Source organism: Theobroma umbraticum, unplaced genomic scaffold (assembly GCF_002168275.2).
Source record: "Theobroma umbraticum cultivar Fairchild unplaced genomic scaffold, ASM216827v3 scaffold_50.0, whole genome shotgun sequence".
Classification (NCBI taxonomy): Eukaryota; Viridiplantae; Streptophyta; class Magnoliopsida; order Malvales; family Malvaceae; genus Theobroma; species Theobroma umbraticum.
Window position 1 is genome coordinate 3,560,780 of NW_018397261.1, and position 13,458 is coordinate 3,574,237.

At 30.9% G+C, this 13,458-nt stretch overlaps 2 protein-coding genes across 2 annotated transcripts; both read right to left on the bottom strand.

Annotated features, from left to right (window-relative positions):
• Nucleotides 1–226: 226 nt before the first annotated feature.
• Nucleotides 227–1,841, bottom strand: LOC110418295 (stemmadenine O-acetyltransferase-like). Its single transcript, XM_021430983.2, has one exon. It carries the CDS (start codon nt 1,757–1,759, stop codon nt 461–463), a length of 1,299 nt encoding a protein of 432 aa, XP_021286658.1. The 5' UTR covers nt 1,760–1,841; the 3' UTR covers nt 227–460.
• Nucleotides 1,842–6,369: 4,528 nt separating this feature from the next.
• On the bottom strand, nt 6,370–7,042 carry LOC110418408 (uncharacterized). Its single transcript, XM_021431128.2, has one exon. It carries the CDS (start codon nt 6,850–6,852, stop codon nt 6,619–6,621), a length of 234 nt encoding a protein of 77 aa, XP_021286803.1. The 5' UTR covers nt 6,853–7,042; the 3' UTR covers nt 6,370–6,618.
• Between the last annotated feature and the right edge of the window lie 6,416 nt (nt 7,043–13,458).

Here is a 13,458-nt window from a genome sequence, read left to right on the forward strand (position 1 = left end):
AAAATTTTTAACCTTTAATTCCTTTTGTCTTTGACACCTTATTAAAAATTAGCTAACTTTACCCCTAGGTAAGGTTGCTTGGTCGCGGCTACTAATATGACGCATTCAACCAAATTTTGACTAGTTTATTATTTCTACCATTCCTAATCTTGAAGACTCAATAATGACCAAACGCCATAGAAAAATATATGAACATACTATATATAAAAGAATATTAGCCTAAATATGAAACAATAATTATACTTTACAATATTAATGTAATTTGATAAATGATCTCAATAACAAGTGCATATGACATCTGTCATGTATCTTTGTGGGCAAAACAGAAGCCCGCTTTGGTTGCAACAACGGTAAAACAATAAAACCTATATTTGTATGTTTTTAATGACACTCTCACATTTTTATTTCATGTAAAATTCATAATTCTTAACTTAAATCTTAAAAAGAAAAGAAAGTTCCATCATTTTCCAGTTTTTGATGAAGCAAATGAGAGAAGCTCCGGGTCACGCTCGAACATGGCCATGTCTTCTTCCAACAGGTTCACCCACGCCTCAACGCCATCACCTCCTTTGTCACTCATCAAAATAACCAAATTCTTGTAAGGCCTGCTAGGACTGCAAGCCCAAGCTGGCTTCCCCCATCCAAAATCAACCTCGTAAACAGGGAATCTGCACCAGCTGGTGAAGTTACAAAACTCTACTTCACTCTTTGAGAACTGTTCACTCACCATTTTCATGGTTTTTAAGTATCTATCACCATCTTGCAGCATCTTCACGTAATTATTGTCAATTTTGCTAATTGCATTTCTCATGTGACTCACTAGGACATGATAATCTTGCTCCATCTCAGCAGGAAATGTAGCAATAGCCATCCTCCAAAAATTCCCGAAGGAATGCTTTGGCAAGGATGGCACCATCCTCTCTCTCAAGTTCACTGCATGAACTGCTGCATAAAGCTTTGCTCGTTCTGGTTTGGTCTTAGCTATCGCCATTTGGCGGCTCCATATAAAGGATGAAATTGCCTCAACGCGTGTTGGGGTTTTACCTTGAGAACCATCTCTCGAGGCTGCTTTTTCTCTTAGAACGGCAATGCTTGGTTTATCGAAGACAAACCTTTTGGTCACAATCTTCTCTTTTGTTATCCCTATGCTCGGACGGAACATTGATATATCCCTTGGTGGAAAATGAGCTGCTGCTTCGAAAATGGGAGTTATAACTTCAGCAGGTTCTCGGGACATAGCAGCCCAAGCATTGACGAATGTGATTACTGATGTTCCGTCGGCAATCAAATGTGACAGACGGATACCAATGGCTACTCCACCGCATTTAAAGATATTGTATTGGATAGCAAGAGGAACTTGCTTTTTGGACTCAATGCAGTTTTGTTGGGGCTCAAATGGTAAGAATAGATTCAGGACATTGACGTCAGGATTTTCCATGACATCTGCCAGCTTACAGGGTACTTTGGTTTCAAAATACTCGACTCCCTCATCGTTGCATTCAAAAGTGAAATCTTCCCTCATAGTTCCTGCCAATGGATAGAACTGAGTCAGGGTTTTTGAGAGGGACTTCTTAAGCAAAAGGGATCTTTCCAAAAGATCAACATTTTGTTCAGCGGGATAGAACAGAACAATTGGAATGTAGATCGGGGGTGCAAGCTGGTCCAAGAAAGAAAGCTTCAGGTTTCTAAGGTTATGCGGGGTTGGAATTGAAGGCTTGATTGTCTCTTTAGAGACAATTTGGATATCGATCATCGCCATTATCTTCTAACAGATGACTAATCAGCAATTACAAAAGTTTTATAAGAAAAAGATAGCAATGCTTGTTCCAATGCGTAAGCTTTCCCTCTTATATAGAGGAGCTGATAACATTGGAAGTGTCAAATTAATAGACCAAAAATGGTAACTAAAAATCAAAGATTCTGACCAAAAATGGCTATCATTTTAAGAAAATTAGTAACGGATGCATATTGACTTGGCCCGTGGCTGCAAGTGCCATTTAACTGTGTCAAGCTTTGATTCATATTATTATCATCAACAAAAAATATAACCAAAAGAAAAGCCCGTCAAAATCCGCCACCGCAAATGTTGATCGCAGTTAATCTTTCAGGCATACAGATTGGTAAAATGCCTTGAATTCCATTTTAGAGCGAGCTCCACACTGCAACAGAAATCAGGCGGAACATATAATGTTGCTTTGAATTGACAATTTCAACCAAGGATTTGACATTTTGAATCAATGTCGACTTCTCTCCTTATTCTAACATACCATGGATGGCCATTGGTCGCATTTGATGCCTAGTGAGATGGCGTGTTTTACCCATTTTAAAAGTCAACTCATAAACAACAAAAACATAACATTTTGTCCTTCAAAATATATACCAATTTGATATTATAGCTCAAGGTTAAGGATATTTCTTTGTTTTTTTTTTTTTTCGTTACTTAATTTTCTCTTCTCCACTTAACATTAAGTATAATGGTTTCTCTAACTCTTATGATCCAAAAAAAAAAATCAAAATTCTTCTTAACGTTCTCAAAAGATACTTTATCAATTAAATTTGAGACTACATCTTATAATAATAGGTATAATATTTAAAAATTTTGAAATTATTTAAAAAAATTCAAATAAATTTATATTGTTTATTATATTTAATCAAGTTTTTATTCTTTTATCATGAAATAAATAAGTTTTTATAACTAATAGTTAAAGTTAATCAAAAAACACCACTTATTATTTTATATCACTTGGTTAACATAAAATGCTAACATATTGTAGTAGATCATTATATATATGACATGTTGATGTGATAAGATAATATAATCAAGTGATATTTTTCACTTTCCATGTTAGCATTACTGTCACTTGGTATTAAAAATGACAGGGACGTTTTGAATAATGATCATTAATCAATGGTTAGTCATAAAAGCTTATTTGTACCAAAATCAAAATATAAAAATTTAATTGAATATGATAAAAGAATTAATGTTTATTTGAATTTCTTCAAAAGTTCAAAGACTTTTTCAAATATTATGTCTATAATATAAATCTTAAAAAAATAACTATAATTAAGATCTATGAGACAAATAAAAGTAAGCTCTTTCTCTTTATATATAATGTAGAACGATATACCTCCGTATAAGGATTTGAAGCAGGGACAATGACAGGCTATATTCTTGGATAAGATTGGTTGAACAAAACCGATATAATATTAAAATTCAATTCATCTCAAACTATGATTAAAAATTGTTCAAATAAAATGAAAATTCTATGATTATATATTAGCCATGAAACAATTTGATCATTTTATGAAGTTAAAGCTCCTACACATTTTATGAAAATTCTTTCGTTATCCTTTAGCGAGACGGTTGGGTGGGTTTGACAAATGAATCAGTCCATTTTCTCTCAAAATAGGACGTAGAACCAAGAGAAAGTGGGCAAACAAAAATATTGTAGTCGTTTTCTTTTCTTTTCTCTTTTTCTTTTTATTTGTTAAAACTTGTAAAGATGAATACTTACAAAGCGCTGACAACAATTTGTAACAATATCTAAAACGTATTCAATGTCAACTCAAGATAGTCGTCGTTCTTATCCTTTTACTGATCAGAGGTTTGACCATGACTTTTTATTATGTGTGAATTTAAATGCTATTTTTCAATAAGCGGAAAGTGTCAATTAAAATGGTATTGCGTCGTTCACTTTTTTTTTCGGTACAAATTAAAGAGTAAATCCACTTACTTGCACTAATAATATTGTGGAACAAAAAGGCTGTTAACTACATAGGGAGATTAATAAAGTTTCCTTCACAATGAACGTGATGTGTTGAGTATTGGTCTAACTAGAACTTAAGATTTTATGTATGGCCTTGTATAGCATTGGTTTGTCTTTCCCCTGTTAATGGCCTTGTTTCAGCCTATGTGTTGCTTTTTGTATGGCTGTTTGGGATGTTCTGTGTAGCATGCATGTTGCTGGGGATTTTGTGAGGATTTTTTTTTTTTTGAAATATTTATTAGCAGGAGTACTCACACAAAATGCAGTGCAAACTTCACAAAGAAACACAACAAGGAACAGAAAGGTGGCTCAAAATAAACTGTTGACAAGCAAACAACAGCAAGAAAATCCAAAGAGCCAACATTTATTTGGCAAAAAATCTTTCTGACAAGCCGTAGTGTAGGCAAAAATTGTAGTGCTTAATGACGGAGGAGAGTGAAGACTTTCTGAAACATATAAACGAGTTCAACGAGATCATTGCTCTCTTGAAAAGGATTGACTCGAACATGGAGGAAAAGAAGAAGATACAATTGTTGCATCGCTTTGAGACTCCTATGAGTTATTTTTAGAATCTTTGATTTGTAAGAATGATACAATAAAAGTAAAACAAGCACAAAGAACCATGAAGCCTGAAAGAACAAAAAGGAATAGGATAAAGATTCAATTAACTTGGCATTAGTGGTTGTGGTTCGAAAGAATAAGTCAATCGATAAGAGACCTTAATTAGGGTGGTAAGTGTAGATCCGATAATGTTTAGTGTTTTTTATGCAAAGGGTATGAGTATATTTAGCAGTATTATCTTACAAAATCAAGTGAAGGTAATAAGAACAAAAGTGTGTGTTCCTGTTCCGAATTATATCATAATACTATCCTCATAATTTTAAAAAGTATGAATGCAAATTCTAGTGATGATTGTTATTTGGATTTTACTTGTCACCCACTTATGTTCCCAAAAGGATTATTTTGATTTGCTTCAAGAAGTGCTTAGAAATTTGATTTTGAATGATAAATCAATTGTCAAGGTCATGACTCTTGTGGTTATAAGACTTATAATGTTTGATGGTGTTATGTGCTTTTTGGTTCATGTGACTTACGTTTCAAAGATGTGTAGGAATCTAACTCTTGATGTTATCGATATTTTGCCAATGCTTATAAGTAGTAACAAGGTAACGTGATCATGATGAGAAGAAATTTGCATAATGATTTGTATCCATATAGATAATAGTTAGCAAAGTTAAAATTCATCTACTGAGGAGCTGATCAAAGATTCCAATGGGGTAGATGATTGCGAGAGAATGATTTTAAGTTACCTTGTTTGTTCAACTTAAAAGGATAAAACCTACGAAGACAGGGTAAGCTATGGCAGCCAACCAAACTTTCCCTTTTCATATTCATTAATTAGCCTATACATGTATCGTACGAGGACCAATATACCCATTTTGTATTTATCCAGCTAGTTGATGGTATTGAAGTCTTCTTCAATTAATGGTTCAAAGTTTGAAGTTTAGCACTGTCCTTTATCTTTATGTTGAATTTTACATCCCGAAAGTAGATGTAGGGCCCACTTAATTTGCATTTTAACCAATATTAAAAAAAAAGAAGAAGAACAAACCAAGATGAAGAAGCACACCGAAACTTGTTGAATATCTTATTTAAGTTCAGATTTCAATAGGCTAATTTTATCCAAAAAATTTAAATGCAATTCTTCATGTGGGTTGATGTCTTATTCATCATGGTTGCTTTCTTTTCCTTCTTTTTTTACTTCTATACACACACTTGAACTCTGTTAAGATGTTATAAATGTAATCTCAATTTTCATTTTTTGAGTAAATTACACTAGACATCTATAGTTTTTTGTAAAATATTTTATTTTCATTTATGGTTTTTTAAACTCATTTTGTGGATATGTAAATTTTAAAAGTGTTTCAAGTTCGTTTATTTTGTTAACAACGATTAAATTTAACGAAATTTTACTATTTAAACGTGATGTAACCGTCCATGTGGATATCCACATGACATATATCCAAGCCATGTGTGTAAGCTCATGTGTTAAAACAATTGGACCCATATGACTTTTTTTGGGTTGATCATATTTATGTCACATGAATATTCATATTACGTTGAAGTGACATATGTTGTTGATTTTTAAAGATAAAATGATAAAATGGATAAATTTAAAATATTATTAAAAAGTAAGGATCAAAATATTAAATTTTAAAAATTATAAATAACTAAATTTAAAAAATTATGAATGAAAATAAAATATCTTTATTATATGAAACTCGTGAATCATTGGCGCATTTTACTCTCTTTTGCTAGAAAGAAAGTGTTAGCAGAAAAATTGTACTTTTAGTCTAACTAAATTTCTGCCAGTCGCGCTGTAGCAGAGTTATCTTCTTCATCTCCAATTATTTGGTTTGGCAGGCGCTCCATCAACACATGCATGAAACAGAGTCAAGACAGTGCACGCGCCACTGTTTACAAAGAAAGTTTTGGCTTTTGGCGACACCCATATTAGGTGGAGACTGTCTTGTTACCTTCTAACTCATGACCACTTAACTTTGGGTCGATGCATGTGTGCATCTTATTGCACATGATGATGTATCAGCTGATAAACTCTTTCAAAGAAAATGTAAATAGTACTACAACACGTATTTGAACTAAAAATATGCAGGGAAACAAGGAGAAGTTAGAAATTCTAGCTAGTACAATATAGAGATTTAGGCTTAGTGAACATTAACAGAGAGAAAAGATACAGGGGAGACAATAAAGAGTCATAGTGAGGGCGAGGAAGAACGGAAGGTGGAAACAGAAGCTTATGTCTGCCTATATATGTATCGTATTTAGGTGATCAATACGAGGGAGTGCAGGCAATGCAAGCAAGCAAGAGAATGGCAGAGGAAGCCCCATCTTCTTCAAGATTGGAGGTGCTCCTCTTAAACTTGGGAGTTTTCCCCTTGTTACATTGTATCTGCTTCTGCAGCTGCTGCTGATGGTATTGCTGATGGCAATGATCCCTTCCCTTGTGACTCTGTTGCTGTGACTGCTGTTGCCTCTTCATAGCTTCTTCCACTTTAGAAACCATAATTTTCTTTTATTCCTCTTGCAACTTGATCAGGAAACTCACAGCAAATTATGGCAATTCAGAGAGGAAAATAATTGAGGAGAGGAGAGAATCGGGCTTGTGCATGGGGAGCAACATGAACCTTGTCAATTTATAGCACAAAGTTGTACCAAAATGCCCTTGGTTTCTATTCCTTATCACAATTGCCATGCATTGTGCTACTCAACAAGACCTGGTTGGGATCTCCCAAGTCCCCACTCTTACCATTTTCCAAAAATATAAAAAATTTCTATGATCTGAATATAACATTATACTTTGAATATATGATATACATAAATATAGAGGACATGGTGGGGTGATGCATGTAAGTCTTTGCTTCAATGTTGAATAATTGTTTTATTGTTTTTTTTTTCTGAAGCATAGCCCTCCCTCCCCACTTTAAATGAATTCGATGTTATGTTGTAGGAGTTCAGGTCCTACATGTTTCGGTGCCCAGCCTTCTGGCCATGTGTAGGCACAGCGAGCGGTCCCCCCACCCTATATATATGATCTCTACTAGTAACTAATAATTCTAGATTCTGGACCTAACCTAAGAATAACAGGCCTTGTCAACAGTAGTTTAGAGAGGTACAGCCACAAATATTCAAAAATTAAAATTGTACCTCAATTTTATTTTCAAATTTGACAGTTATTGTCAATATAAGTGCATGGCTATGCATGCAAAGAACATTAAAAACTCTCCTTAACATGACATAAATAGCCACTAAACCAATCAAAGTGTCAAGAAATTTTTCATGAAACTAGACATTAACAGTGGAGGTAAAATTTGACCGAATACGAAAATTCTTGTGAATCAATTTGAAACCAAAGCTGATCCAAATTAATTAAAAAAATTAAAGACTTTAAATCAAAAATAAATTGAACTCAAGATTATCCAAACGTAAAATAGCCCAAACTTGATATCATTCGAACCTGAAACAACCCAAACTCAAAACTTGAAACTGATTTAATCTGAAACCCATATTTTTAACTTGAAAATATTCAAATTTTAATTATGTTTTTTAAAAACGAGTAAAAAAATAAATGATAATTTTTTCTTAAATAAAAATTTAAAATTTAGAAGAATATTATCATATGTAATTATTATAGAATTATATAAATAATGTATTTTCAATATTTTGATGTTGAATATTAGAATTTTAAACTTGGACTAATGTTATACAAAATAATTTATCGATTAAATTTATTATGTTATTGTCAAGCCAAGACATCTTTATTCTTCGTTAATGCCAACATTAAAAAATGATCGAATGTTAAAATTATAACAATATTTTATCAATTAGTTATAAATATCATATTATTGAATTTCTTATAATTTCTAAACATTAAAGTTAGATCAACTAATTGACCTATTAAGGTTAGTATTCTTTATGAGCGGTAATTAGTTATTTTTCAATAATGTCCTTTAGTCACTCTAATTGGATATTTGTCTAAGGTCATATCTAATGATCATAATGCTTATAATTTATATCCAAACTAAAAACAATAATTAGACACAAGAAGAAATACAAATATTTATCAATTTTTGTATCATGTTTTTATCTTAAATTTCTTAAATTAATCAATAATATTAACATCGACATGACACCTAGTAAAAAATAAATTATTTTTTTGAAAGATACAAAATAAAATAAAATTATTTATTGCATTCGAATTTACAAAAATATTTATAATGCACATAAATTTCAAAATGATCCAAATTTCATCTAAAACTATTTAAATTCGAGACAACTCAAATACAGAAGTTCAAAACCCATACAATTCAAAGTTAAAATATCTTAACTCGAGACGGTTCAAGTGCAAAACAGTTTGAACCTAATACAATTTAATTCGAAAGGATCTAAATCCAAAATGATCCAAACTCGAGATAGTTCAAACCTGAACTTAAGTATTGTCCAACCTGAACCCGTTAGAATCTGACCAATTACCAATTGTAATCATTAACATGGACACTAAAAAAAGAAGAAAATGCCTTGTCTAGAAAACATCTCAAGTTGAGCTAATAAACCAAGCATATATAAGTGCATTTGATGATTGTTCAATCCAGCTGGAAGAGTTGGCAAAACTGTGCATCGGATTCTCCTTCAACCATATATGCAGACTTCAGGAGTAATAATTTTTCTTAGCTGGTCCTACGTTGAAAATTATACTCTTTTCCGTCTGGAATGGAATCATTTCTCCTCCATTGACTTTCACCTACATGCAAAAACAATATGTAATTTTGCATTTATTTTATTTATAATTTAAAGTTTTTTTATATTATTGATGGACAATGCTTTTTAATGTGAAAATGTAAGAAAAAAATTATGGAAAATAATTTTATTTTGAAATATTTCAGAAAATATGGGGAAAAAAGAAAGAGAAAGGAACAGTATTCAAACTTGTGGCTTAGTATGCACAAATATAAAATAAATAGGGAAGTTGATACCTTAGAGTGAGAAACCAATCATTATAGTTTATAGATGAATCAAGATCACAAAAAATGGATGAAAATTTTGAATCTGTGTAATGATTAGTTTTTGACTTTTGAAAGCTTAGAAGATAAATATCAGATACAATTATGGAGAAGGAAATTAAAAATAAAACACAAAACAAATGGAATAAAAGACAAATTGAAGAGATGAAACCATTGCAAAGAGACGTTCATCGAATGGGGATTGGGTCGAGTAGTCATTGTCGTGACTCCGGAGTGAGGGAGTTCCTTCATGTGCATAACCATGTGGGCATGTGTTCATGTTTCCGCTATCTTGCAGTCTGACCCGCTTCTGCTTGTCCTCACTTATAAAATTATGCTCTTAACTTTCTCGTTTTCACTTTCATTTCTCTTGTCCCACTAAGTATTGCCAGAGTTTTTACTTGCATAACACCTACACTTCAGTACTTGATGAATGCGTTAAATTTGTTCAACCTTGATAGCAAGTAACACTAGATCTGAACCATTAGAAGATTGAGCAATTTATTTATGTTAACTGAAGCTTAATATCAAGTTTAAAATGCAATAGTTATATCGAATATGTTGTAATTTTCTCAATTATCAATTTCCAGTATTACGAAATCAATATCTCAACTCTAGTTGCTTGGCACTAGCTAAAGCTAGAACACTAGAAGCCAAACCTTTCGCAGTTTTGTAGGTCCAAATGCATGCATGAGTACTTTTCCTTACGACATGTGAGCAGAAGACGGAGCAAATGCACAGGAAGGGAGGGACCCCTCTGAATTCCAAGGAACGTGAATGAGCCAAGAAATGGGATGAAAATGCGAGTTTACCATTTATCAATGAAGAAGAAGAAAGGGGGTCAAGGTCCGTAACTGAGTTTTGTTGTGATCGAAAGAGACAAGAAGTAGAGGGGTGAGGGTCATTGAGCCCATAATTCTAAACATTGAAAGGAGCATTGGCTATAGAAAATGGGATGTTGGCTAATCAGAGAACAAGCCATTTTGGCCGGTTTGACCCTCCCGAGGAGATTTCATGGAGAACGCCATTGACTCCATTATTGTTTGATTGAATGCAACTAGCTAGAGTCTCTCTGTCTCTGAAAACATATCTCCTTGTTTGTACTTCGGAGCTTATCTTTTTCTTTCTTTCTTTCTTTCTTTCTTTCTTTTTTGGTAGAACAGGCAAATATACTTGACCTTTACAGACTGGATCTTTGTCTTCCTACATACCTAGGAATACCAAATACGTTGATTCACATTAGTTGCGTTGCCATCCTGGCTCTATGATTGACTTCAATTATGTATAATTATATTAAATAAATTTGAAAAAAAAATGCCAGCCATTGTATGTTTAGCTTGATTAATTTGTAATCAACTCAAATAAATGGAATCAACAACTAAGATTAAATTCTATACCTAAGCACCGAAATTTGAATAGTAGTATAATAGGTTAATGAGGTGCAAAGGGGAAGCTAGCTAGGTTGTCAATTGTCATATCCAACACCAATTGTCGATTTTTATGCCTCAGTTTGGAACCCACTATTTTAGGAAGAAAGATACAAATCCATCACCTGGTTGCTCGGGTGACCTTGGAGATAAATTTCATTGAAATGGTCTCTCCTCTTCGTCTGTTCTTGTGCTCCGAAAGAGAGAGACTGATACGAAACCCGGGCTTGGGCTTTGGTGTGGGTAAGCTGTCCTGACGGGTGAGAAATTGGTCCACGTGAGAAAAAGCCCCAAACTCCATCACACAGGAACCCAACATTTGCTCCAATGGACTCCGAATGTTATCATCTAGCCCAAACATTTGACATAAAGCATTTTTAAAAAAAAAGAACACTTCGTTTTATTTGGTACAGGAACATTAGAAATAGATTTAAGGCCCAGTCTCAATAGCCTTTTCATCTTTGAGCCTCAGTTCTTCCTTTCCCCGATCATTAGCTTCGGGGCTTAGAAAAGCGACGAAATTGACCTATGTAACATATAAGCCAAGTAGTGCTACGTAAAAATGGACCCAACTTATACTCCGCCAAATTGAATAAAATTTGCTTAGAACGATTGGTTTAATTGGTTATTCGTTTTATTGGTTCAAAAATTTTGATTTTATCTGTTTATTTGATTGATTCTCAATCTTAAAATTTTTAAATCCAATCGATTAAAAAATCGAACTTAATATTATATATAGTACATTTATATGTTAATTTTGAGGATGTTAATGTTATTACTGTTAAATATAATTATTTATGTATGTTTTATTAGTTTTTTTATTTATGTTGGTTTGTGTTAATTTATTTATGTTTAGATTATTTATATATTTTATAATAATGAATAAAATTTATAAATTTTAATATTATAATTTGTAAAAGATAAAAATGATAAAATTTCAATTCTTTTAATCTATAACTAAATCGGTTGAACCAATTCAATCTTTGATAAATTCAATCCTATTTTTAAATTTAATCAATTCAATATATTTTCTAGCAAAATTTATCTATTCGATCATCAACTATGATAAACCAAACCGACTAATTGCTCATACTTAATTTCAAGGGTTAACGATGTCTGTAAGACAGAGTGATGACCAAAAATGCATCTCAAAAATAAAGATCTATGACAAGGCAGAGATGATTAGATCAAAGGTCAATATCCGTAGGAAGATTGTATGCAAGGGCAGCTTCTCTTCAAAAGAAAAGACGGACATGGTCCTCAAGTATTTTAATTTTACATGTAATTTTTTTTTTAATTTTCTTAACTTACTCTCAAAATATTGTGAAACTTATATTTATTAGTTAAGCTCAACATATAAATTCTAACTCAATATGCTAAGCTTATTAGATTTAAAATAAAATAAGAATGAGTTTACTAATCCAAATTCACTAATTCTTAATATAAATTTAAATTTATTATAACATATTATATATTAGTAGTACGGCCTAATAGAGGTGAGCAAAACCAAATTTGACTAATTATTCACTAAAAACCAAATGTAATTTAGGTAAAATGATTTAGTCTAATTGATTCATTGGATCAATTAGTTTAAAATGTCTAGTTCAATTGATTTTTTTATCGATTCTCGATTTTAAAATTTTTACAACAATTCGTCTAAAAAATAAAACTAATTTTTTATATATATTTAATATATATTATTATTACACCTTAATATAAAATGTTTCGTATCATAAAATGTTATGAATATATATATAATTTTATAAATATAATATATATATTTAATTTATACATAAACATTCCTATAACTTATAATAAAATTTATTTATATTATTACATTTAATAATTTTATTAATTATCATGTTAGTTTTTATAACATATTGTTTATGATTAATTATTATTTATACAAACTTTGATATAAAATACTATAATTCATAAGTTGTGTCATTAATTTCATATATATATATATATATATATATATAATAAAATAATACATATCAATATATACTATATAAAATTAACATATTAATTATACTTATAATAAATAAGTAATTAATATTGTAAAAAATATTAAAATTAATTAATAATTAATAAATAATATATTATAAATAAAGAACCAAAAGATATTGGTTTTGTTTACAAAAAAATATTGAACATATTATTTTATATATTAATGTTTAATATATTATGAACATCTAAAGAGATTATTATTAATTATTTATTATATAGTAAATGTTAAATTTTATGATTTTTTATATAATTTTTTTATTTTTAATCTTCTTTGACTTTGTTATTAAAAAAAATTTATACTAATTATATTTTTTATTTTCTTTCAATTGTTAAATAGTCTATGTGAGTGAATGTGAAAAGCCTACTCATGGAGAAGATTTAAGTTGATAATTCGTTATGGTTAATGGTCTTGTGTTAGTTTTATTTAATGGATGCTAATTTTATTATGATTAACTTTTTGTTATGTTAAATCTTGAATGTTAAGTTGATAGTTTATGTAAAAAGATAAGATTATGTGAGTCAAGGAACAAATATATATTTTATATTTAGATTATTTGTATATTTTATGATGGTTAAAAGACTTATCTAATCTACGTACTCTTTAATTTTGTTCAATTTAATCCCTATACTCAAAATCGAAATAATTTAATCATTTGATTTTAAGAATTACGTCAA